The 24,508-nt window shown below is 39.8% G+C and overlaps 1 protein-coding gene across 1 annotated transcript in view; it reads right to left on the bottom strand.

Annotated features, from left to right (window-relative positions):
• csmd3b (CUB and Sushi multiple domains 3b) overlaps positions 1-24,508 on the bottom strand; it is a 478,068-nt gene that overhangs the window by 353,463 nt on the left and 100,097 nt on the right. Inside the window, exon 2 of the mRNA XM_050035068.1 lies at positions 17,251-17,473. Coding sequence (XP_049891025.1) covers positions 17,251-17,473 — 223 coding nt within the window. The remainder of the gene's footprint in view (positions 1-17,250; positions 17,474-24,508) is intronic.

Below are 24,508 nucleotides of genomic sequence, written 5' to 3' on the forward strand. Positions count from 1 at the left end.
ATCACTCTACGAAGCACACACCCACAGCATTTCCCTGAACGCTGCGCAAGCAATTATGTCCAAATCAAAGCAAGTCCACCAACCTATTCACCAGAAAAAACGTTGGCACTGTATGTTTCTGCAAACCACTGATACGTTACATTTGTATATTATTTTGTAGCGGATGCACTGAAACTTTACATGACTTAACAATGCTGTGGTAAAGGTGTGGTTAGGCTTAGGCACCAAAACCACTTGGTTATGGTTAGGAAAATGCCTTGATACAAAATTTGGTGGCACAAAAGCCACTGGAAAAGCAAGGATGTGTTGGTGAAAAACACCCGAGTTCCATGTCTCAAATGCCTCGAGGAAATGCTGCAGTGTGTCGGTATAAAACACCCAGGTTTGATGCCACAAAAGCTGCTGGGAAATGTCGCAACTTGCCACTAAAAGCACCTAAATTCAGTGCCACAAACACCAGTGAAAGGGTTGCCAAAAACAACCTGCAGTGTTGTTCGTCAGAACATACAATGCAAACATTTTCTTCTGGCAGCTCTGGCTGAGTCCACAAAACATATCTGCTCCTCAGAGTTGTCTTGCAGGGATCATTACACCAAATTGGACATCTGATGGACACCCACTGTTCCAAGTTGTTTTTTACTGCAATAAAGGTTGGTGAAGCAAGACAGTTGTCCAGGAAGGGTTTATTTGGTTTTTGTAAGTTCATTTGTTTCCAGCACAAGTGGACTATTGTTAACTGGTATGGTTCATCTACATCCTCACAATTTTCTTTTAACTATGCTGATTTACAAGGATATCTAACAAGAGATACATAACTCCCTGTGTAGAAATGGTATGCATATAATCACTTTAATGTACTTATTTCATTGCATACTTGCAAATCAACATTTGCCTCTTGTGCAATTCCCTTGGTACTGGATGTCACGCTGTGTTCTTACTGCAGTCAGTTAATTATGTTTAAACCACTGCATGTTTATTTCTCAACAAAGTCACTAAAAAAGATTCCGTGCACCAGCAAATATAAAGTAATTCTGATTTTAAAGCAAGAAAATGCTGGTCTGAGCCTTATGCACAGCAGCATGCGGGTAGAAAAGCCTTGAAAAAGCCACAAAAAGAAAAAAAAAAGTGTTCTCTTTCTCTTCCTTCCTGTCTTTTTAACCTGAGCAAAGCTATTTGGATCTTCCAACACACACACATACACACACACCTCTTACCCCCTACAGGGCAGAACTGATGCAGGAAGAGATGAAATACCACTACCTCAGGGGTAAACACACCTCAGTTCACACTCACACAAACCGCTCACTCACTCACGCACACACATATACATCTACATATACACGTCTTGCTTTCTTCCCAAAAAAGTGAACTCAGGAATATTGTCCTAACATCAAAGACCATATTTGCTTATTTTCACACCAATCACACACTGCCGTTTCCCACGGCCTTTGTGTTTGCGCGTTTTCCCTCTGTGCTAGTGTGTAGCAGGTGCATGTCCGTGTTTATGCGTGTGTGTGTGTGTGTGTGTGTATTCATAAGGTTCTGTGTACGTTTAGTTTTGTGATTGTGTGTATGTGTCGTTCTGTTTCCGTGCATGTCTCTCCATGTGTTGAGGGGGCTGTGGGTGTGACTTAGCCAGGTGTAAAATTGGTGCTGTAGAGGATTGCAGATACAAACTGGGTCAGGGCAGGAACAGAAAGGAGGGAATAAACTCGCCGGTATATGGCAACCAAAAAGAGGTACAATAGATTTAACAGATCCTGCCTCTTGTGACATACAGTAATGGCTTTGTTTTGGAGTGCTGAGGCTGCTAGGCATTTTAATTTTATGTCATACAGACATTGAGCATGTGGGCTGTGATGCTGATTGGCTTTCATTGTAGTGAGTCCTCAGGACCTACAGGTGGCCATCTGAGTGGGTCCTAGGGAAATTAAGTTGGTCCTCAATATAAAATTGTGTTTTGTTTTTTTTTTGACAAAGTGTTGTGTTAAACAGCTTCCCCTTCTAGTCTCTAACTTCTAGTCTCTTTCTGAAAGGAATTTTGACATTTTCCTTTCATTCATTGATACTTTGAACAAAACATGATCTTGTCTTGCACAAAATGGAGACAGTAAGAAAACGGTGGTTGCCAGTGACATTATTTTTACAACACAGTGCATTCCCATTAATGTAGTGTTGTCACAATACTGGAGTTTCTGACTCCAATACAAAACCATGAAAATAATTAATATACAGTGCCATTTTTGATACCACAGAGAAAAATTCACATAGTTGGCAGAATGTAAGCAAATGAGACGAGTGAAGAGGGGCGGCTATAGGGGCACTGCAGCAGTGTGTGTGTGTGTGTGTCCCACTTGTTGTGGGAGGAAAAAGAGAGGGAGAAGGTAATATTAACAGTACAGATAGTATTACTAGTATGTCATCGGCATAAGTGAATACGGCATTAATCAGTAGCCTCAGTGAGTTCAGTGATGTTGCTATGTACGCGTCCTGCATCCCTGACACATTAAAATCTGAAAGGACACAGTAAACTCACTTTCCATGCGTCCTAGGATGCACCTTATTACTTTCTTCCCCGATGTGAACTACAAATCTACGTTTAGAAACAGTGGGGTTGCGTGACTTTACATATTATGAAAGTATTTCTCAGGTCACAGAAACCACTGAGAGTAAAACTTGAGTTTTGGATGTTATTATCATACTGTCAACAATGTGTCAGTGTTTTTGTTTTGGTGATCTGACACTTGCCTGCCCACCCACCTGCCACAATCCCTGGCTCTGCAGCTTTGTGCATAGCCATTTCTTGGCAAAATCTGCAGGGCGGCAGGGAGGTCCCCTGGGACAGTCGGTAGACAATAACCTTATATTTATAGGTTTATAAAATGTACCCACAGTCAGTAATATGTAGGAATTACAACATGCATTTCTGTAATTTATGTTGTAACATCTGCTGTGACAGCAATTGCTGTATTCACTCATGTTGAAGGTGCTTTACCGTCCAGGGGATGCGCCATGTTTCTTTTCCCCTGATAAAGCTATATTGTCATGTGATTGTGCCACTGATCAATACTGTACTGAGTTATGTCAATGATGACTCAATAAATGTTTCACCATCCAGGGGGTGCTCGGTATTGAAATCATTTTTTAAGAAGAGACAGCCATTGTCTTACAATTCTTACCATATATCTTGCACAAGACAAGATTTCCTTTTGTTAATAATCTCAACAGGTAAAAGGACAACATTAAAACTCTTCTCAGAAAAAAGTCTTCGCATATTTCTAAAAATGTTTAAATTTATACTATATCTTATTTAAATTTTTATGGATTAGCAACAGAAATTGTGAAAATTTTACATGTGTATGTTTTGTTTATAGATTGTACATAAAGATACATACACAGTCTATGTTTCTGTAAATAAAGTTTCAGATTTGGGATTTTACTGTTTGCCTTTCAGATACATACCTGTAATTAGAACCATGTAACATCAAACCCAGGGTTAACACTACAGTTTATCCAAGAAAACACACACAAATTTTGATGGGGACCCATTCTAATGACCACCTGTGGTTCCCAGGGACTCACTACATTGAAAACCTAGCCAACATCACTCAAAGTTAATTTACTAATACCAAGTTTGTGGCCTTAATTCATAACATGAGATCTGTGCGAGGGGACTGCAGTAAGGGCATTTAATCTTCACGATGACTGAGACTATGAACACAGGGTTTCATCTGTGCAAAAAATGATGTGAAGATAATAAGAAAAAGGTGACTGGTGGATTTTTTTGACAGCAATATTTTTGTTTATTCATATGATTTTAACAGTTTTGTTGTTCATAATGTAGTAATATTAGGAAACAAAAATACGATGTGTCTCCTATGAGATTTGAATGCATCGGAGAGGCAGGACAAGTACCTAGCAACATCACTGACTAACTGACTAACTAACTGACTGGCCAAAGCAAGAACTGATGGATTAAAATCAAGGAAACAAAGAGTCAAATCAGATCCTTAGTATCTGCCACAGCGAGGCCTCCTCGGGTTAGTCATTTTACACATAGCCTGTATCAGAGCAAAGTTGTATCAAGTTTGAAATGCTTTCCGAAGTTAGCACAACACAGACACAGCTCCACTGTAAATTAACACACTAACTGTTAGAAACTGTATGATGAATGAAAAACAGGAAGTTTGTGGCCATGTTTAGGTCCACACATCATGTAACTTTCTCTCAACTTAGAATGTGGATGTTAACATAAGCTACAGTAGCCGTATTTGCAAATTATAGGCTGTAAATGCTGTGCGTGCTCATTAACACACATTTATAATCTAAAATGATTCACAAGCATCATGTTAAAAATTACATCTTCTCCTTTCCCCTCTTTTCTGTACCATACTTCCAGTTGACTATACAGTATAATGCCTGAGCTGTTGGACATTACAATATCTAAACTTTGTAAATTATTTGCATTATTTTGTTCCACATTTCATACATCTGTACTATTTATAGTTTGCACAGAAAGCTACTCTGCTCTTGCTATATTGGTTACCTGAGCATCTTTCCCTTCCTTTGGGGCTTCCTCTGTTTGCTCATCCATTTTCCTCCTCTTCTTCCTTTTCTCTGGACACCTCTTCACATTAGGACTTCTATCCTCTATTTCTCATCTGCTACTCTACTGTTTGTCCTTCTCTCTCCTCTTTATGTGTTTTAGTCATAGTCAGCGTTTATGGTTAAAAGCAATGGGATTATTGTAATTATTATTAGTTATGGCTACAATAGGGTATAAAAATGGTATAAAAGGCTAAGGCGGTCAAAAAAGAAGTTACATTTAGAAATAAATTATCAAATTTACAACAGTCATGAAACTTGTGTCTTTGTATAATCCACAGCATATTCTTATTTTCTAAAAACCAGTAAGATGCAAAGAAAAACACACTGTTACCAGGTAGTTAGTACCAGTATCAGAGTGCTCAGACAGCCCCTTTACAATGGCCATTTACATTATGTTGTCAGATTCATTTACAGAGCTTGACAGCGTGACACAGCGTATAAAAGGCACGTCACGTAAAATGTGTGGGAGTCAGCCCTGAGAGACACTACTTGAAATGGCATTTCATAGACTGTTTTACCATGTTATAATGTGGTTATTTTGGCTGGTTGGGACTAATGCATAGGTCTACCAGAAAAAAATATGCAGTAATCAACATAACAACATAATACACAATAGCTGATTTCAGACCAGTTGCACTGAGCCTCCAGAGAGTGGCAGAATTACTTTACCACACCCAGTCAAGACTGAAGAGTTGTGATAATCCACAGCAGGTCAATCTAATCACCACGACCATAAAGCAAGAAATGCAGTCTCTGACTGTGGGATGAGACAAGCATCAAACTGGAACTGTCACACTGCACTATGCCTCTATGTTTTGAGTAACGTAACAGGCTGCCATGGCCCTGACCAGTCCCTTTGACATCTACAGTCCAGCTTTCCTCCTCTCAAACCTCAGTCACTCTCTCACTGACCTGCCTAAAGACAGACGCCCCTGCTCAGCTCTTCCACCAGCCCCAGGACTTCCAGCTTTCTCTCCCATCACAGAGCTGCTTCGGTGACACCTGACGAAATAAGCCTTCAGGCTTGCTGTTATCCCCAAACCTCAACTATTCTTCTCCTTCCACAGCTGTGGCACAGAATACATCTTTTGTTGTTTTTGTCTTGAACTTGACAACATAAAAGAATTCACCAAAGAAGTCACACCATACCAGCAGCAACCAAAGTGCTTTAAAAATATCTTCCATTTTAACAGGCAAGAAACCAAAAGGGAAATTATGAGGGAGAACCTAGCATACCTTTTAATATCCTGAGACCCTGCGTCCTGATTTGATGACATTACATTTTGGGTTTACTTGACCTTATACTTCATTCTGCTTAATTTAGACCCGTTGTCCTTGTTCGTGGACACTTTGTTGTGTCATCTAGTGGTAGCAAAACCACAATGCACTAACCCATGTAAAAACAAGATGGCAGCCACCTCTGCCAGGTTAGTCTGCAGCCGACCCCAACACAAAAGTGGACAAGGTACAAAACCAAACTAAATTCAATGGTTGAAACTTGTTTATTTATGATTAAAAACATTTGTGGTTTGATATGGCATACAAACTATACCAATTTTTGCAATAGTAACAAGCTAAGACCTTTAAATTAGGAAGTACTAGTTCAAAGACTTTGGGACTTTATTATCATTGACAATGTTTAGTTTTTATACTCATCAGGTCCTACTAATCCCAAATAACTAGGAGAAATTAAAAACACATACCAAGGAGGATATATTTAGGGTAATGTTATGTATAGGCTAACATATATAACATAGCTATATATAGTTTAACCTTTTTGGCCAATATTTTACAGCCAAATGTACTTTCACAATCAACAAACAACTTGTGTTTAGCCCCTCAGATTCAGATAGCCAGTGGGCTAGTAGAGCTAGCAAATATAAATAAGTTAGAGCTAATGTAAGTACATAAATAACGTAAGCTAAGTTCGGTGCAACAGCAGTTAACGTTAATTTCAACCGTTACTAAATGCTAGCTAACAGTTCCTTCAGTGTGACATGGAAATTATTGACTGCATAAACTTTTTTGGAATTTGTTCTTACTTGCTGGAGTTAATTAGTCCAAAATGAAAGCTCTACTCATCCAGTCAAGAGAAATATTTCGTACCTGAATCTGCAGAATGAATCAGCCGAGAAATAATAATAACTTAAGTCAACAATAAGAAAATGAAGAAATCTTTAAAAAGGCACCTCCCCTTACATTCTTTGAGTTAAGATGTTTATTTGGTGGTCTTAGTTACAGGAAGACAGTTCAAGTATCTGTAATGTTTCTCTAACAGTTCTCCATAAAGTAGTGGGAGCAGTAATTATTTTATGGTGAGTTTATGCTGTTTATAACCTCTTGGAAACAATACCAGCCCCACTGTCACATCTGCTAACACCTTCAAGTATGTCCTTGGGCTGTTAGATATTATTCACAAAGACATTATATATATATATATATATATATATATGATGTTAGGAGAAAAGTACGAACAATAAACAACAATGGGTGCATGACTCACATCACAACTTTTAAATTAATTGTCATATTAAAAATGTAATGTCAAATGGCAATCTTTCACAGTGAGATGTTGCTCAATATAAATTGTTGACATGACCATGATAGTCTGTTTCTAAATCACTCTGAAACCACAAATAAAACACGTTTATCATTCTAACCACATTTCTAATGATTGGAGTCTGAGATTAACCAGATCGAACCCAGTCACCTCTTTGACACGCAGCCACACAAATCTAGTTTTAGTTTCGTAAATGGTTTACGAACAGATTTGCTCGCACAAAACAAATATAGCTGCTAGATGGAATGGACAGAGTGACAAATTGCATTGATCAAATATTCATACAGTGACTTCAGAGGGTGTTTTTGCCCGCCTGACTTTGCAATTTCTTGCTGTAAAACATAAACTTACATCTCAAGTGTGCACAGGTGAAGACAATAATGGAACAAGAAAGGCATCTGTTATGGTGTAATGGATATTCCCATTTCACATGAACACCGCATTAATAATACCCTCAGATGAGAAGGTCTCACACAATAAGGGTGCTGAAAAAAGACAGTAATAAATTAATAGTAATACCAATTGATGTATCTCAAGAGAGGCTTCAGACATACTGCCTTGATTATGGTGAAAATCATTAAGAGTATTCAGGCCTGTATATTTCCATGGTAACAGTATCATAATCACTCAATTTCAATTCCTCCATTTACTACTAGTTTCATAACAATCCTGTGGCCTGTGCCTCTTCCATTTTACTACACATACATACATGAATCCTGTGTGTGCCCATAATGACAGAACATATTTAATCCTCATGCTTTCCTAACAGAAACATGGGCTGCAGATACCTCCTCATTGAAGCGTGTCCCCCTGGTTATACATTTTTAAATAGGACCAGATTTTCAGGTCTGGGTGGGAAGGTTGGTATTTTTCACAAAGAGTCTAAATGTAGGGTTTCAGTAAGTGGTGTATTCAAAGTCTTTGAATTGCTCTCAATTATTCATCTGAGACACTCCCTTGTTTCCTGTGAATTGATTTATCATTCTCCAAAACCCCATTATGACTTTATTTCAGAATTTTTTGACCCACTTTTTGTTGCAATTACCAAAAGACATTGCCTTTTGAATTTATTTTTGCATGTTGACAGCAATGACAAATTAGCATTTGAGCTTTTGTCAAAGCTTTTGACTGTAAGCAACCATGAATTCAGTCCCACACACCATAGGGATCAAATCCTCAATCTGGTAATTTCCTATTTTAATCCTGACAGTCTGGCAGAGAAAGACGTGCTGTTTTTGCTATCGATGAGTACTTGCATTTCATCCATCTATCCATCCATGCCCAAAAACTTCCAGACGCTCCCTTGGCGCTCACCCATTATTAATTCTCAAAAAGCTGTTAAATTCTCTGAGGTCTACTTGTTGTCCCACTCGAGTCTTCTACTCTAACAATTTATGTGTTGTGACTTCACCAGGCGTTCACATTTACTATGACAAAACATCAGCAAGTGACAGGAAGCCAGTCATGTCAAATGGCAGCTTGTGACATGGGGAGACATCAGCTACAACTATGCACCGTGACAGGACGAAAGCAACTGAGGCGACAAGGGATAGCTGTGTAATGTTGAACTTTATGCAAATTTTCACCAGACCTGGAAACAGCGCTCGTCTGTCACATAGAATGAATGAATAAACAGCAATGATTCAACTTTTGGGCTGACAAAATAAATACATGAGTCAGTGGCGCCCCCAGAAGTTGTTCCACAAGGGCGGCATAATGAGGCAACTGAAAATCTTGGGGTGGCAAAACCCAAAGCCTTTACTGAATTTTAGGAATTTGCTTATGCGTTTGTAATACATAGGCTAGTTGAAAACAATGTCAATATGTTAAGGTATCTCATACTGAGATACTTTGGTTTCTTTTTTACAGTTAACATTAATAATTATCTGATTTGCATGGACTAATACGTACAGTTGACATTTTGAGTTCCACAACAATCATCTGTTATGTAGCTATACATGATAGGCGATTTATTGTTCTTGATCAAATGGGCTGGTTGTCCTTCTCCTTAAAAAGACAAAGTTCTAGCTTTATTTGAAGGAGTACATTGATTGTAAGGAACAAATCATTTAGTGGGAATAAGCATCCTCAAGTTTTGGGGAGATGCGTTGGTACCCATGGAAGAAAAAAAGCCATTCTCTTGCCAAAATGTAGCCTAAATTTGGAGCCTTATCTAGCGAATAGCCTGAAGAGCTATGCTGACATGGTTTGTACCAATGGATGCTGTAGGTTGTCTAGTTTCACAAGATACCACTACCTCTGCGTTAGCTTAAAAATAAGCATGCCAAAGCCACTTAAAGATAGTATCATTGGCCTCTAATTATTTTGGGCAGAGTGGGTCCAGTGGCATAAGCACATATAACCAGAGCTGTAGTACTCCAGTCTGGTTTCAAGAGCACTTCTTTAAAAGTTTTGCACTTGTCTTGGTCTCATAATCTTCTTGGTCTTCGACTCGCTATTGAGAACTGGTCAGGTTGTTCCAGGCTGCTAATTCTGAATCAGTTGTATTATCCTCTTAAAAAAAACTCTTATTACACTGCATCATCTCCTCTGCACTATGTATCAGGAATAAGCTCATTAATGTAAGTGCAATAAAAGCTTTGTGAGTAAAATGCCAATACTGCATCAATACACATGTTCAACACGCATGAACATGTAAACACATCTTGAAAGGGCCATTTTAATCTGCTCTGTCTGCACACTTTGATCCCCTGCCACTGTTGTACACAAGCACAGTATGGCTGAGCTTATAGCTAATCACAATAAAACTGTTACAAACATGTATTGTAGCAATAGGCAGAAGCCCTCAGTGCAGTGTCTATGTATATTTCTATAGTCCGACTGTTTGGCTTGCCATGCATCTTAAAATTTGGCAAATTCTTGTGAGCCGAGCTGCTGCATGAGACAAACCAGCCCCTCCTCCCTCTGCCAGCAGTACCTGCAGGCAGTGAATCACCTCAGCAGCAGACGCAGGTGGACAGAGGACAGGATGAATGACTGATAGTAACTGATGTCTGTGTTCCTCATTCTTTCTTAACTTCACTCAGTATTGTGATGTCAGGAAGATTATTTACGTTACTGACATTTTAGATTTGTTTCCAGTGAGATATCGTGGAGTTCATGTAATGTCTTTGTAATTGTAAACATTACTGTTGCTGCGCTATAATGTTAGAGCAGGCTATTGATAAAGAACCAGACAGATAGGGAGTACTGTTAAGATATTGCCTATAATGGCCTTGAACAGGACTAGATTTGCTCTGGACTTCTTGACTTGGACTTGACAGGATCTGGTCTTGGACTTGACTTAGACTCAATTCAATAGATCTCAACTACAGCCCTGGATACAACACATTAAACAGCTTTATTAACAAACTCACTCAAAGCCATGTAAAGAACCACCACTTATCTGTGCTGTACTTATTTAAGGTTATTTAAGCATCTATCAAAGCTGTTGATATCAATTACGTGGACATTCTTAAGTGTAGCTTTGTTAAGTACTCTCCATATTATCAGACATGAAAAAACAACAACTGGCATTTCTATTAAACGAAGAATGAATAGATGTTCAAACCAAAGGATAACCACAAGCTGAAGAGCCAACAACATAATGTGACAAATGACCAATGAAGACAATTAACAGATTTAATTTCAAAATGTCACACTGTCTGTTTAAGGGTCTCTCGGGATAAATCAAGCAACACACCTCAGGAGGCTCCAGTATAATTCCAAAGTGATTACATACAAACACACTCTGTCTTTGCCTCTTAACTCTGCCTGTCTGTCACCACATTTTCCTGTTTTCTTCTTCACCTCTCTTTGTGACTCTGTCTTCACTGTTAATGAGTATGTTAACATGCACACTAGTATCACCATTATGGATGGTTTACTGGATTATCCCGGTGCCCAGACAGCCATAAAAGCAAAGAGGGTTCATACTCAAACTTGTATAAACTGGCAGGCATGTCAGTTAGTTGAAAATACATATGCTCTGACCATAGGCAGATGATGACACTTTTTTTGGAGGGGCTTTGTTATTGACATTAATGCCTATACCCTTTGAAAAGAAAGGCAAAGTTCATCACAGCAGCTTCATGCACAGGCTCTGGCTTAGGGGCCCCTGGGCCTGAGCCGTGTTTGGTAACACACCCATGGCTCTGATAAGAGACAATGAACATGAACCTGGAAAATGTTATGAATAACAGGTTTTTCTTTCAAATGTAGGTCCATACAGTTGTTGTGTTTGCAGGTAGATACACAGGGTGACACGTGCCCAGGCAACACCACCAAATCCAAATATCACTGTGGTATTTTAAGGGCCTGCTGAGCAAACTACCAACCAAACACAACATTGAGAACAGAAAGATCTGCAAAACTCTGCATTGGCCTTACCTCAATTCTCCTTAATGACAATGCATATAAAGTAAGGAATGGTAAAGGTTTAATGAAGGTTAGGTGACAAGAACTACTTTGTACTATTTCTCAGTCTAGATCATTTTGGTGTGAGTCGCCAAGTGTTGGAGGTATCGGCTGTAGAGATGTCTGCCTTCTCTAAGAATGTAATGGAACTAGATGGCACTCGGCTTGTGGCGCTCAAAGCACCAAAAACTATATCTAAAAATCTCAACAGCAATGTCTCTTTCAAGAAATCATGACACTTAACATCATGCAAAGGTAGACATACATCTACCCATAGACAAGGGGCTCATGCTCGTGAGAGAGCGAGATGTAAACATTTATAGCGTCCTCCTTAGCTGAGCTGTAATGTTAGCTAGCTCAGTAGTGGTAGTTGAGCTATGCAGTGATGCGGTTGGCGGGTATAATCTGGTCGAAAGAAAACAGTTCCCTCATGAAACTGCTCACAACATGGTCTGGGTCTTATCTTTAGTAAACGAGTCATGGTTTTTGGAGAGAGACATACTGCTGAGTTTTTCAAATTTATTTTTTGGCACTTTGAGCACCACGAGCCAAGTGCCATCTAGCTCCATTAGATTCAAGAGAAGGCAGACGTCTCTACAGCTGATATCTCCAACACTTGGCAACTCACACCAAAACAATTTGGATTGATAATTAGCACTACAGATAAGAGGGAAAATATGTGTTTTTGATTTGAGGTTAACTGCCCCTTTAAAAAGCCAAGATGAAAAGCCCAGTTTCCAGTCTTAAGGCTTAGGATTAGCATCTGCACTGCTTGTGACAATGGACCTATCTTGTCTTGCATATCATAGCATATGGACATTACACAGACTGGGCTGTGCCACGCTACAGTAAATACATCTTAGGATCTGCACAGTACCATTAACAAAAATCCAAAGAGATCTGTTCTCACACCACACTGTCAGTTTTTTTCCTCTGGCTCTTGCTTTGCTTTTCCTTTGATAATGTTTCCTAATGAAGGCAGGTTGGACCAGCCATATATAATAGTAATTAGGGGATCAACAAAGAACAATATCAGTTAGATAATTTCAGTAATTTTAATGGGGAACTATCTTTAATTAAATACTTTAATCCCCATAATTAAAACATTTTATCAACCTAATTAAGAAGACTCTCCCTGGAAGAGCCAGAGTGGAAATTGTTAGTACAAGTACATATTTATTAGCTCATATTTCTTCCAGGTATTCCCAACTTGCGGTTGAGATGCCACATGGGGTTCCTTGTTTTTGGAATGAATTGAATTAAATAATATTACCAGTGAAGACAGCATTTAAGATAAAAAAAAAAAAATAGAGTAAACATATATGCAAAAGGACACAGAAATGCCAATTAGCCTATTTTGAATCAGTTGTCACTGGCCAAAAATTTAACGAGAATGCCAATGATGTTTTCGATGTTGGGGTTACAGTGTGTGAGTGCATTCTGGCTTTCAAAACTCTACAGGCACAGAGTAAGAATGGAAATAAGCCCCCATTCATCATATCTGTTTGTTGAGCTTGACATCATGAAGAGGGTGGACAGGTGAGACAAGACCCACCCAAAGTTCAAAATACTTCGTTTGTCATAGTCCATAATTGCAACTTCCAACCAGAGTCAGTAAATAAAAAGGAGGAGGGGGAGGGGGTGGGGGCTGAGAGGAATTGTTACTTCACAGTGCTTGAATCTGTGTTTAACAAGAAAAGTCAGTTATTAATGTAATTCATCAGCCGGATGAACATTTCACACAAGTGCCTGCTTGCTGTGAGCGCGACTGTAGCGACGAATGCAGCAATCAAGGGAGGTGCCCTTTACTCGTTTATGAAAACTTCCCATTGGAAAATCACTTTTAAATCTTGATTGAGGTGTAAGTGGTGAAACTCATAAATAGACGTAGCCCTGATTGGAGGACAAGCAGCATCACCTTGAACACTGATCATTTTCGTAGCTTTTAAGAAATTAAGCCTTTGATTTTCTGTCGCATTTGTGTGTTACAAATAAAGGGAATGTTTTAGAGTACATGTGAGCGTCAGTCATGTGCCAGTAGACACATTGGGACAATCTCAAGAGGAAAACACAATGTGTTCATTTACATTTATTACACCAAAAGAGAGATCGGACTTGTGTGTGTGTGTGTGTGTGTGTGTGTGTGTGTGTGTGTGTGTGTCTGGTGTTTGTGTGTGCATGCACAAACATGTATGTGCCTGTGTGTGTGTAATCCATGTTAATCACTCTCTGCATAATTACCATTTCTTGTTAATGGATCTAACCTTTTAATCACCATTTTGCTCCTGTGTCCATGTGCATGTGTGCCCCTGTGTCTGTGTGTCTGTGTGTGTGTGTGTGTGTGTGTGTGTGTGTGTGTGAGGAGGGAAAGAGAGAGAGAGAATGAGACAGCAGAGGTAATTTGGCTTAACCAGCAGGGCGACACTAACTATGCAGACCATAAATCTTCCTCACACACGGACACGTGCGCACACGCCCTATGCACGTGAACGCATGTGTGCATACACTCGCACAGCACATCATTTCCTGTTATCTGAGATAAGCAGGAAATCCTAATCAAGCAATAAGAGCATAAAGGGCATCTTTCACCGTCTCTCCTCCTATCTGTTTATTCTCTGTCTCTTCCCCTGCAGAGTTGGGAGTCACACATTGTGCAGGGAGAATCTCGTGGTCACCCTATTTTGTTCTATTCTTTTGCTTCCTTGTTTAATTAACTCTGTGTGGCAATTTGAGCTCTAAAAGCCACCGGATTGTCCGAGAAAGGTTGATTATTGCAGCTGGCTGATTAGAAATTATGCCCGTTGAACCAAAGGAACATGGTTCATTCCCCATGGTGAGAGAATTGCTTTTCAGCAAACGACCAAGTATCAAGAGGACTCATTTCATCTCCTCATGACCCACATCCTTTTTCCTCAACTGAACCAAACCAGATTTTCTTGCTTAGCACTATGCTACTCGCTGCATCACACACGCCTGATGTAATTAAAGAAATCTATTTGTGACCTTAGCCAGAACTTCATTGATAGTGGAAGCTCCAGCCTAATGTTGACTGTGCAAAAAAAAAAAAAAAAAAAAAAAAGTTCTCCTGAGGTGACAGTGAAGAGTCAGGCTGTAATTTGGCTGATGAGATATGCAAAACAGATTTGTATTCACTCTGTCTGTCGTCTTTAATAGATGTTTCCAGTTTTTGTGCTCTTGTTAAAAAACTGACTGGGTTAAATAAGAATGAGATTGTGATTTTATTTAATTTCAAAGCCCCTAAAAATTTGTTATGAATATCTCTACCACTCAATAGGCTTAAAAAATCATTTAATTACTCAAAAACTGAGCTAAATTTTGATTTAAATGTTACTAAACAGCTGACTGGTGCATGTAAATGTCTCTCTGTTCAATTCAAATTGAGGACAAACGCTAACCCAGAAATCCCTCATGTGAAATAACCAATAATGGGGCAGGAATTGGTGTATTCATGTAGAATCCAATGGCATACAAACAAAGCTAATTGAGGAAATAGGTTTCCAGGGCTTCTAGAGTGTTAGAACAAAGGTTGCAGTTGAGTTATGAGTCAGCATTGCATGTGACCTGCAAATGAACTTGCTTTGTGGCAAACCATGCCGGTCTTAGCTTCTCTCAGGGCACTGGATTGGCATCTTTTTTCAGTCATCTTTTCTTTTTCCGGGTGGATGTGTTCCATAAGCAGAGCTTCTCTGCGGGTTTGTGCATCCCTCACCAATCTGGCCACGGTTAGTGTGTGTTCAATGTGCGACTGCCTTGAATAAGAGGGAGCCAGCAGAAGAGCCTCTTGTGTGGAGTCCTCCTTGGTTTCAGGTTGGATATTCTTGATTCCAAGAATTAGTTCCAGGTGAATGTTCACGTCCACAGGATCCAGGATGAAAACGGAGAGCTCATCACAGTCAGTTTCTGTTTTTTTTTTGCTTCCACAGCATGACAAGTGAGCAAGACAGGGAGGCCTTATTCAAGGATCAAACCCAATAGCTAATCAGTACTGAGTCATGTTGTGACTTGATAAAACATTCCCCTTGTTTTAATAGCAAGTGCAACATATGGATGGTTTTTATTGGGAGGGATAAGGAACTGCTGCATCAGTGAATGTGTTACTGTAGCTGGATGCAAGAACTTTAAGTTTTCATCCAGAACATTTGGTTTTAAATCTTTAGTTTATCTTGGTAGAACTTTCCAAATCTATTGATTGACATGAAGCAGCAGATTAAAAAGTAATTACAAGTCTACGAAAGGGCTGCTTCTGTGTGAATAAACAAGCAAAACTTTTCAAAAACTTCTTCTCAGTGGTGCCCCCCCACCCCCCGAAATTCAAATATTTCAAATTTCAATACTTCAAATACATTTACATTGTGTGATCCACTGAGTGTTAATGGGTTATATATCTGCATATACAAATGTTAGGTGAATCACTGTTCTTCAAAAAGCCTGGTTGTCCTTTTTCTTGAAAAGACAAATATACAGCTTTAATTTGAAGGAGTATTTACTGGGAAAAAGCCTTCAAGTTTTAAAACACCCCACAGAGGCCTCCAATTATTTTTAATTATTTTCACAAGGGTGGGCATTGGGGGAAGGAGGCAGCAACTGCTTCACCTCAACAAAATCTGAAGTTGTACTCAGATGACACGTACGCAGGAGGTGACAAGGACTTTCTGTGGACCAACTTGTGCAACATCTGTCAAAACCTAATTTCCATCAGCGCTTAGCCATGTGAAAATCAAACAACATGTCAATAGACAGCACTCTCACATTTCACAGTTAACTGAATAACTTAATAATAATTTAATTGCAGGGTTAAAAGAACATGTCGAATGTGAATAGAGTCACAGACAGATGCTATTAGACCCTATTGATTGCCTGATAAAATCATAAGGCAAGGAGAGTTTAATAGCTTATCTGAAATGAGCTTCTTTCTGGGTATTGTGTTTCTTGTGAGAGGAGCTCGATAAAATAGCTCAATAACTTAAAGGAAACCGCAGTGTCACTGATTGAGCCTGGGCAATTTGTGTGCTACTGCCTGACGGCACCCTGTTGCTATACAAGGTCATTTGTTCCGCTGCCATAGCATTGCTCCACAGAATCCAGCCCAGTACTGATGACATTTTGTCTGTTAGTTGAAACAACGAGCATTTATGTCATTATAAGTATTAAAAGCAGTATGTGGTTTAAAAAAATCCATTAATACAACCACTCTAAATATAAGATTCATTCATTTCTGCACATCCGTCTGGTCCCTTTTGTTTTCAGGTTTCTTTTGAATACATGATTCCTAATATTTGATCATGTAAACACATTAGCTCATCACAGCACATCATCAATTGGCAAAAACACAAAGGAGTACCTTTTAATAGCTTCGGCTTAACGAACTGAAAACTGGCTGCACATCACTGGTAACCTAATAATAAGCAACGGGCTATATGCCATAACAGGTGTTAGTGTTGTGCTACTTTTTAATGGAGATTAGAGGATGCTGAACACAAATAATTTGCTGTGAAAGGAGTCTAAATAAAGTGTGCAAAATAATTCTAATTTGTCTTACCTAACAGCGTACCGCCATTACATTATGACTTCAACCAGTTTGTCGAATTTGGGACACTTGTTTACAAGACAAAAAAAGTTATCATGAAAACAATAACTGGTCCTACCTGGTCCTGAAGTTCGCAGGGTGCGGGTGTCCATCATACAACGACAGGAAGTCATATTCTTCCTCGATGGCAAATGACAGGAACATGAGCTGGATTCTACTTCCTTCCTCCCCGACAATGACCCAGGTGCAGTTCGCCCCATTGGGGTAGCCATAGGGAAAGCCTGGCGATTCTATACTGCCATTTCGGCCTTTCAGCGTGCCGCCACATGTGTAGATGAAACCTGACAGAGAGAAAAGAGAGAACACTTGATTTATTCCTACAATAAGAAAATAAAATGGTGGTAAACAACAGCTGCTATGTTGTAGACATGAGGATAGAGAGACACAGGAGAATACAAAGGAGGGAAAGAGACATTATATTTTAAGTTTAAAGTACACAACGGCAATAAAAGAATATTGTATGTGTGTCTTTGTGTGACAATGGGATGATCTGAGTGCGTGTGTGTGTTTCTCTGTGCATGTACTTAGCATTAGTCAGTGTGTGTCTAACAGCATGTGCTGTGTTTTGACAGATGCTGAGTAACAACTGCAGGGTACGCTCACACACACAAGGGCACTGCTGGTTACACAAAAACACACACACACACACACACACACACACACACACACACACACTACTTGTCTATATCCCTCTGAACCCATGCATGCTACCACAAGTATCATTTTTACACAACTTTAAAACAAAGAAAAATGAGTTGAACAGTGCAGACCCACTGGCCCAGTCCAATACTGGTGGTTAACTATTCATTATTTCTTTTACAGGTAACGGTGCAAACAAAGTGTCGGTCTGGTGCTGAAGAAAATGAATGCTTTACATCAATGTAGGAATAAGCCACACGTCAGCATGAGTGAAACTTCGGAGGTCAGCTTGGGTCTGATATATCCCGGTCCTTTGATTATATATTAATGGAATATATACTGTAGCTAGCCCAAAAACTGTTGAATCAATTATTTGTCAGAATGTCTTACAGCTCTGTAGATCTGTAGCTCATGGTGCTCCGAGCAACATAGTCTTTTCACTGGCCTCCCCTGCGGCGAGGGCACAGGGCAGGGTCTGTTTCATAGCAGCACCCCAGGAGCAGGTACTCACATTCAGCATGGGGTGCTTGAACCCAGGTCCCCTGACAGTGGGGGGAAACTCAGTTGCCACTGAGCTACCCCTTTCCACCTGACTTAGTAAGTGAAATCATCAAGCGACTGGAGCGTTCCCTTGAATTCCCCCTAGGTGCTTCTAAAATATTAAAAGCTAGCCATGTCTTTGTTTTTGCTAATCAATTACTGACATGTCAAAACATATGACAACAATAGACGTGTCTCTGTCGCCTTAACAAAGCATTTTTCTTTTATAATCTTTTTTTTTTCCAAAGAAATACTGTATATCTACATTTGCTGTGTCAGTTCGTATGAATGCATGACAGCGAGATGAGGCAAATGCAAATTCTTGCACACACTTTGCAGCATCAAAGGCAGCTTACGATTTCTTTAGGGAGGGAGAATAAATACAACTAGATCTTAATGAGCTACTATAGGCTCTTAATCATGGCTCTATGTATGTGATGGCAAGCTGGTAGGTGGAAGAGACGAGGAAAGAGAGTAGGAGGAGAGGAGGAGATGCCAAACTAACAAGTAAATCAACTGTAAGAGGCAATCTATTGAGATTTCTCTCTGCGTTTGGACACAGCAGCCACAGGCAGTAATTAATGACATTAGAGTGCATTATCAGGCTTATACCATGGCCATATTTAACATTATCATCCAGGAAAAAAATGTATAAATGGCATATGAACTGCATTTAATGGGCCACACACACACACAAACAAACTCACTTGAGTCTTTATGGCTTTATAGCAGACTAGTCCAGCAGTGGTTATACCTTAAGCAGAGGAGATCCAATTGTTTTTTTTGTTTTGTTTTTGAGACAACCTGACAACCTTTTTTTCACAGAGTATTATCTATTTTACAGTGCTCACCTCCCCACTGTGCTCGACAGTATGTTACAAAGGCACTGCAACCTGAGCTAAGCACCACCCAAGATGACTGTGATTGGTTGAAAGAAATACAAATAAGCCAGAGCAAACTAACAATGAAATCAACTGCAAGAGGTGTGGGGGTTTCAAACCCCGGGGACGGGAGCCCTTCCGTGCGGAGTTTGCATGTTCTCCCCGTGTCAGCGTGGGTTTTCTCCAGGTACTCCGGCTTCCTCCCACAGTCCAAAGACATGCAGGTTAATTGGTGACTCTAAATTGTCCATAGGTGTGAATGTGAGCGTGAATGTTTGTCTATCTCTATGTGTCAGCCCTGTGATAGTCTGGTGACCTGTCCAGGGTGTACCCTGCCTCTCGCCAAATGTCAGTTGGGATAGGCTCCACCACACCCGTGACTCCTAACAGGATGAGCAGTTATGGAAAAAGGAATGAATGTATGAATTATTAATGACATTATTTTCAATATTTGGACACCTCAGACTGCAATATCAGGCTAAAACTATGGCTATATTTATATTATCCTCCATTTATTTAAGTATATAATAGTCACCAGTTACTTAAGTGATTGCAAAGCATGAATTATTTTTTCTCTGATTATAGTGCACTGCATACTACATTACAAACTAAACATAGTTTAAATGGTTTATAACTTGTCAATGGGTAGTAAGTGTCCAAATATACAATATTAACTGATCACAGTCAGTATTTTCTGTGTGTTATAACTTTATATTACCATATGTTGGAAACGACTGTTAGTGTGAATAAGAGCCGTGTGTAGAATTGTTTCCTTCCCTTTACAGGCTGGCTGTAGTGATAAATTAGAAGTGAAGCATATTCTGCTGCTGTACCTATTCTAACTCTCTCAGGGTTACAGAGCCTGCTAAATGCCTAAATTGTAAAATGTAAATGTAATTGATCTCCTTGGACTTTACAGTTCACATCAGGATCATTATCTTCTCCCTTTGATCTTAATGATCCCTTTATATCAAACACACCACAGGTGTTAGATGAAAACCGTGGAGTGTCCAGGAGTGAAGTCGGTCCAGAGTGGGTTTTTTTTTTTTTTTTTTGGCCCTGCTCTATCGATCCCCAGTGGAGAAACTCTTCACTTCTTCCACTCCACAGGAGAATCAGACTGCAGAGTCAGCTTGCAGAGCAGAAACCCTTGTAGCTGGTAGGGATTTAGCCTCATCCTGCTCAAGGACACTACAGCAGAGAAGAAAATTGCTGTTATATTGGGCTTGATCCTTCGTCTTAAATCGCTATATCTCTGTGCTTGTTGATATATAGATATGTGTATATATATATATATATATATATATATATATATATACACATATACACACACATTTGGTATTCTCTTATCCATTGTGGATGCATCTTTTTTGTCTGTTTTTTTAATTTAATACGCTAAAAATAAATTTGTCCTCAGCTCTGTATCACTGGAAAATAAGAAAAAGAAGGAATAAAAGAGCCTTTAATTGAAAATTGCTACAACTGTTTGTTTAAAGTCCTTGAACTCCCAGGCCTTAATTGATCTCCTCTGAGTGCAAAGCTCAAATCAGGATGATCATCCCCTGCCTTTCATGTTTATGAGCCTCGTTATTTACCATGGCAGCCGGGGCCACAGGGACAGCAGGGTGATCCCGCTGGATGCTTTTCCAACCAATTATCCAAGACAGAACTCAACCAAAAACAGTCTGTGTCTTCATATATGTGTGTGTCTGTGTGTGGATGTGTGTGTTTGTCCAACTCTCATTTACCCAGACTATTCCAAGGCCATCACAGTGACAGATATAATGACCAATGGCAGTCTGAGCTGCAATTAAGGGCCGGTATCCCTGTCCTTTCACAACCAATCAGAGCTGAGATGTTGAGGAACCAGGAGGGACAGGCAGAGCCATACGAGAGCACACACATATGCACATACACAGAGCTGCAACTAACTTATACATGCACTCACAACATACACATCCATAGCGCCTTTTGCTTGTTTCAATTTGCAAGACAACAAAGGGCTGGAAATGCCACTGCCCCGCCTTGCCTGCTCTCTTCTTCAAGACACTGCAGGAAAAAAGATTGTGCACAGCACAGCAAGAAAACAACTTATTGAACTGCCATTTTGGCCCAGTTCGGGAATGGTAGATCCATGTGGTTCCCAGCAGGAATTAAATTTTATGATCAAAGTTAAGTGGAATTTATGCTCCACGAAGCAGTGGTTCATCTGAGGACAACAAATGTTCGCAGTTACAAAGCAAAAGGCCGACTTATCAGAGCGTCTATCCACTGTACTTGATTTTTTAATTAAACTCTTTGTGATGTATCAACCCCTGCATGCCCAAGATAATACTTATGTTTTGAATAAAATCACTGATATTTCAAATATTGCTTCATGGATTACCGCTATTATGGATAAAGAGTCTTTACAAAACATTGTCCACTGTGAAGATAAAGAGGCTTTGCAATGTTATCAAAGTTAAAGCCAGTTAATTTGATGCCTCCATGTGATTTAATTATCAGACTAATAGGATTGACACCTAATAATTTTGCTCAAATTTTAAAGGCACACTTTACAGGGAAGGTTGTGCATGTACCTTACTATAAAGTTGATTTTACTGTTATTCTACCACCACCTCGTCTCAGATGGTACATTGATGACATAATCTTATTTTCCTCTGGTTCTGAAAAGGAGCTATTGGATTTCTTCACACAAATGTGAATATTTTTAAACAAGATTTTGGAATTAGGTTTGCAATGTGATCACAATATCATATATTTCTCGGGTTTAATTTGGTTTAAAAATGAGCAAGGGATCTTGCATTCTTCATCTGTAGGAAAGTCATGTACTGGAACAGAATATTGCTGTCAATATTTTCTACAGCCAGATACACAGATTGACTGATGCTTATGTGCAAAGGTGGGAGAGTTTGGGGTGCTCCCCAGGGAAATGTTAAGCATCAAACACTTAAATTTCTTGCATTGTGGTGAAATTATATATATCTTTTTTTTGCTTTCTCTGCATCAATTTATGGTAAAAGTCCTCTGCTACTTTTACGTTTCTATTGGGGGGTACAAATACACATTGAGGGGGATGTGTCCCCTGCATTACCCCCCACCCTTAAGTAACTGCAATCAAGATTTTGTAACCAAGTCTGTTGACATGCAGCGGTGCTTCAAGCAGAGGCGTTATGAGGACAAGATTCAGGATTAAGCTCACAATAGAACCTTATTACTGGAGAGGAATGAATTGTTCTGCTAGGGAAAAGACAGGAGCTCACACAAAGGCCTTATTTTGTCACATGTTACAGCAGAGAGGCTGCAAATTAAGCATGGCATAAAGTGCGACTGGGACTTTATTTCGAGAGATGATGCACCAAGTGAGGTGTTTACCGAACTCCCAGGGGTGAGATTTAGTTATGCACCTACAATTAGACTAGTTAGGAGTTACTTAACAGCTCTTTAACAGAATATGTGGCTTTGATGACCCAGGGGTAATAATCTATGGTAATGGTGCTACCATGGGAATATGGTGAAAAGCGGTATTTTTTTTTTTTAAAGAATGTTCTGTTATTTACAAGCTGGAGTGCCTCTATGAATGTTATACACAGTCAGTCAAACTATGAGAGGGCCCAGGGACAAGATATCTGAGCAGTGCAACAACTTGGAGATAATATGTTTAAATATCTGAGGTGACAGTGTCAAATGCTGTAAGCAATGCAAGCTTTAGTCTGTTTCTTTTTTTCTGGCTTTGGCATGTCCCTATAGTGAGCAGAGCTGCTGCATTAGGAGCTAGGTTTTTATTGTCTGTTCTGTTGTCCCATGTGATCCAGGTATGTCTTTAAATTCTCCCTCTAGTGGTTAAGGTATGATTTTGCATGAAGTGCGTTCAACTATGACACAGGTGAGCCGAATCAGGCCATTAATTTACAGATACAAAGAGATGTTTGCCAGTAAAGTCAATGTAAGGTATGCATCAGCTTCGACAGGAAGGAAAATCTCACAAAAATGTTACTTTCAATAACACAAAATCTAAACTCACTGGCTTGATGTGCAATATAAAATCACTGACTCGTATCTGCTATCACAAATGAACCCTGCAATTTGTTGCCGCCAGTACACGCAGGCAAATATGACTCAGTTCATTAGAATTTTATCTGAACTTAACAGATTGGAGGGTGTCTTAGTCTAAATGCAGTAACTTCATTAAATCAAATGGCGAGGATACAGGGTGGGGTGAATGAAGAGCGAAACAGGGACAGAAGGACAGAGATGGAAAGCAGAATAAACAGAGAGAAAAGGACAGATTTCCCCTCGTTCATCATTGGGCGAAGAATGAAGGGATGATTTAAAACTCATCACTCAGAGCGACAGAGGCGAGAGGGTGCAGGGGGGCCAGAGAGAGAGATGGAGAAATATCGAAAGAGTGAGGGGAGAGTAAAAGGAAGGGAGAGGGAAGAGAAGAGGAGAGAAACAGTGAGAGGGAGACAGGGGTAAAAGAGAGACTTCTAATTATGCTGACTACCAGACCGAAACTGACAGCCCCTCCACACACACACACACACACACACACACACACACACACTGAGGCACAGGGTCACAGAAAGACAGGCATACACAAACACACACAGATTCAAGCAGGCACAAACACACTCTCATGTACACGCCAACACACACGTCCACACACAAATACAGGCAGATACAGAGGGATACACACAAATCCATGCATTATTTCACAAGTTCACATGAAGCCACACAAACAAAAGCCTCCTCCACAACCCTGACCTTACTGGTTAACCCTTTCAATGAACCCACTGACACTGTTGTCATTCACTACAGTTTTTGTTCACCACACCCCACACAAACACACACATACCATGTATGGATATAGTGTTAGTGAATGTATGTTTTTAACCAGATCCTTGGTTAAGGGTAAGGGGAGCCCTTCTGTGCAGAGCTTACATGTTCTCCATGTGTCTGCGTGGGTTTTCCTGCTTCCTCCCACAGTCCAAAGACATGCCCGTAGGTGTGAATGTGAGTGTGAATGGTTGTCTGTCTCTATGTGTCAGCCCTGTGATAGTCTGGCGGCCTGTATAAGGTGTACCCCACCTGTCACCCAATGTCAGCTGGGATAGGCTCCACTGCTGCAACACCCCCAACGATATCAGTGGTTATGAAAAAAATGAATGAATGTGTTTTTTTTAAAACACATAATAACCCCCAGCTGACTGGCCATTTAATGACCTACATTTCACTAGAAATATCTAAGATATA

The sequence above is a fragment of the Epinephelus moara genome, chromosome 22 (assembly GCF_006386435.1).
Source record: "Epinephelus moara isolate mb chromosome 22, YSFRI_EMoa_1.0, whole genome shotgun sequence".
In the NCBI taxonomy this organism is placed as follows: domain Eukaryota; kingdom Metazoa; phylum Chordata; class Actinopteri; order Perciformes; family Serranidae; genus Epinephelus; species Epinephelus moara.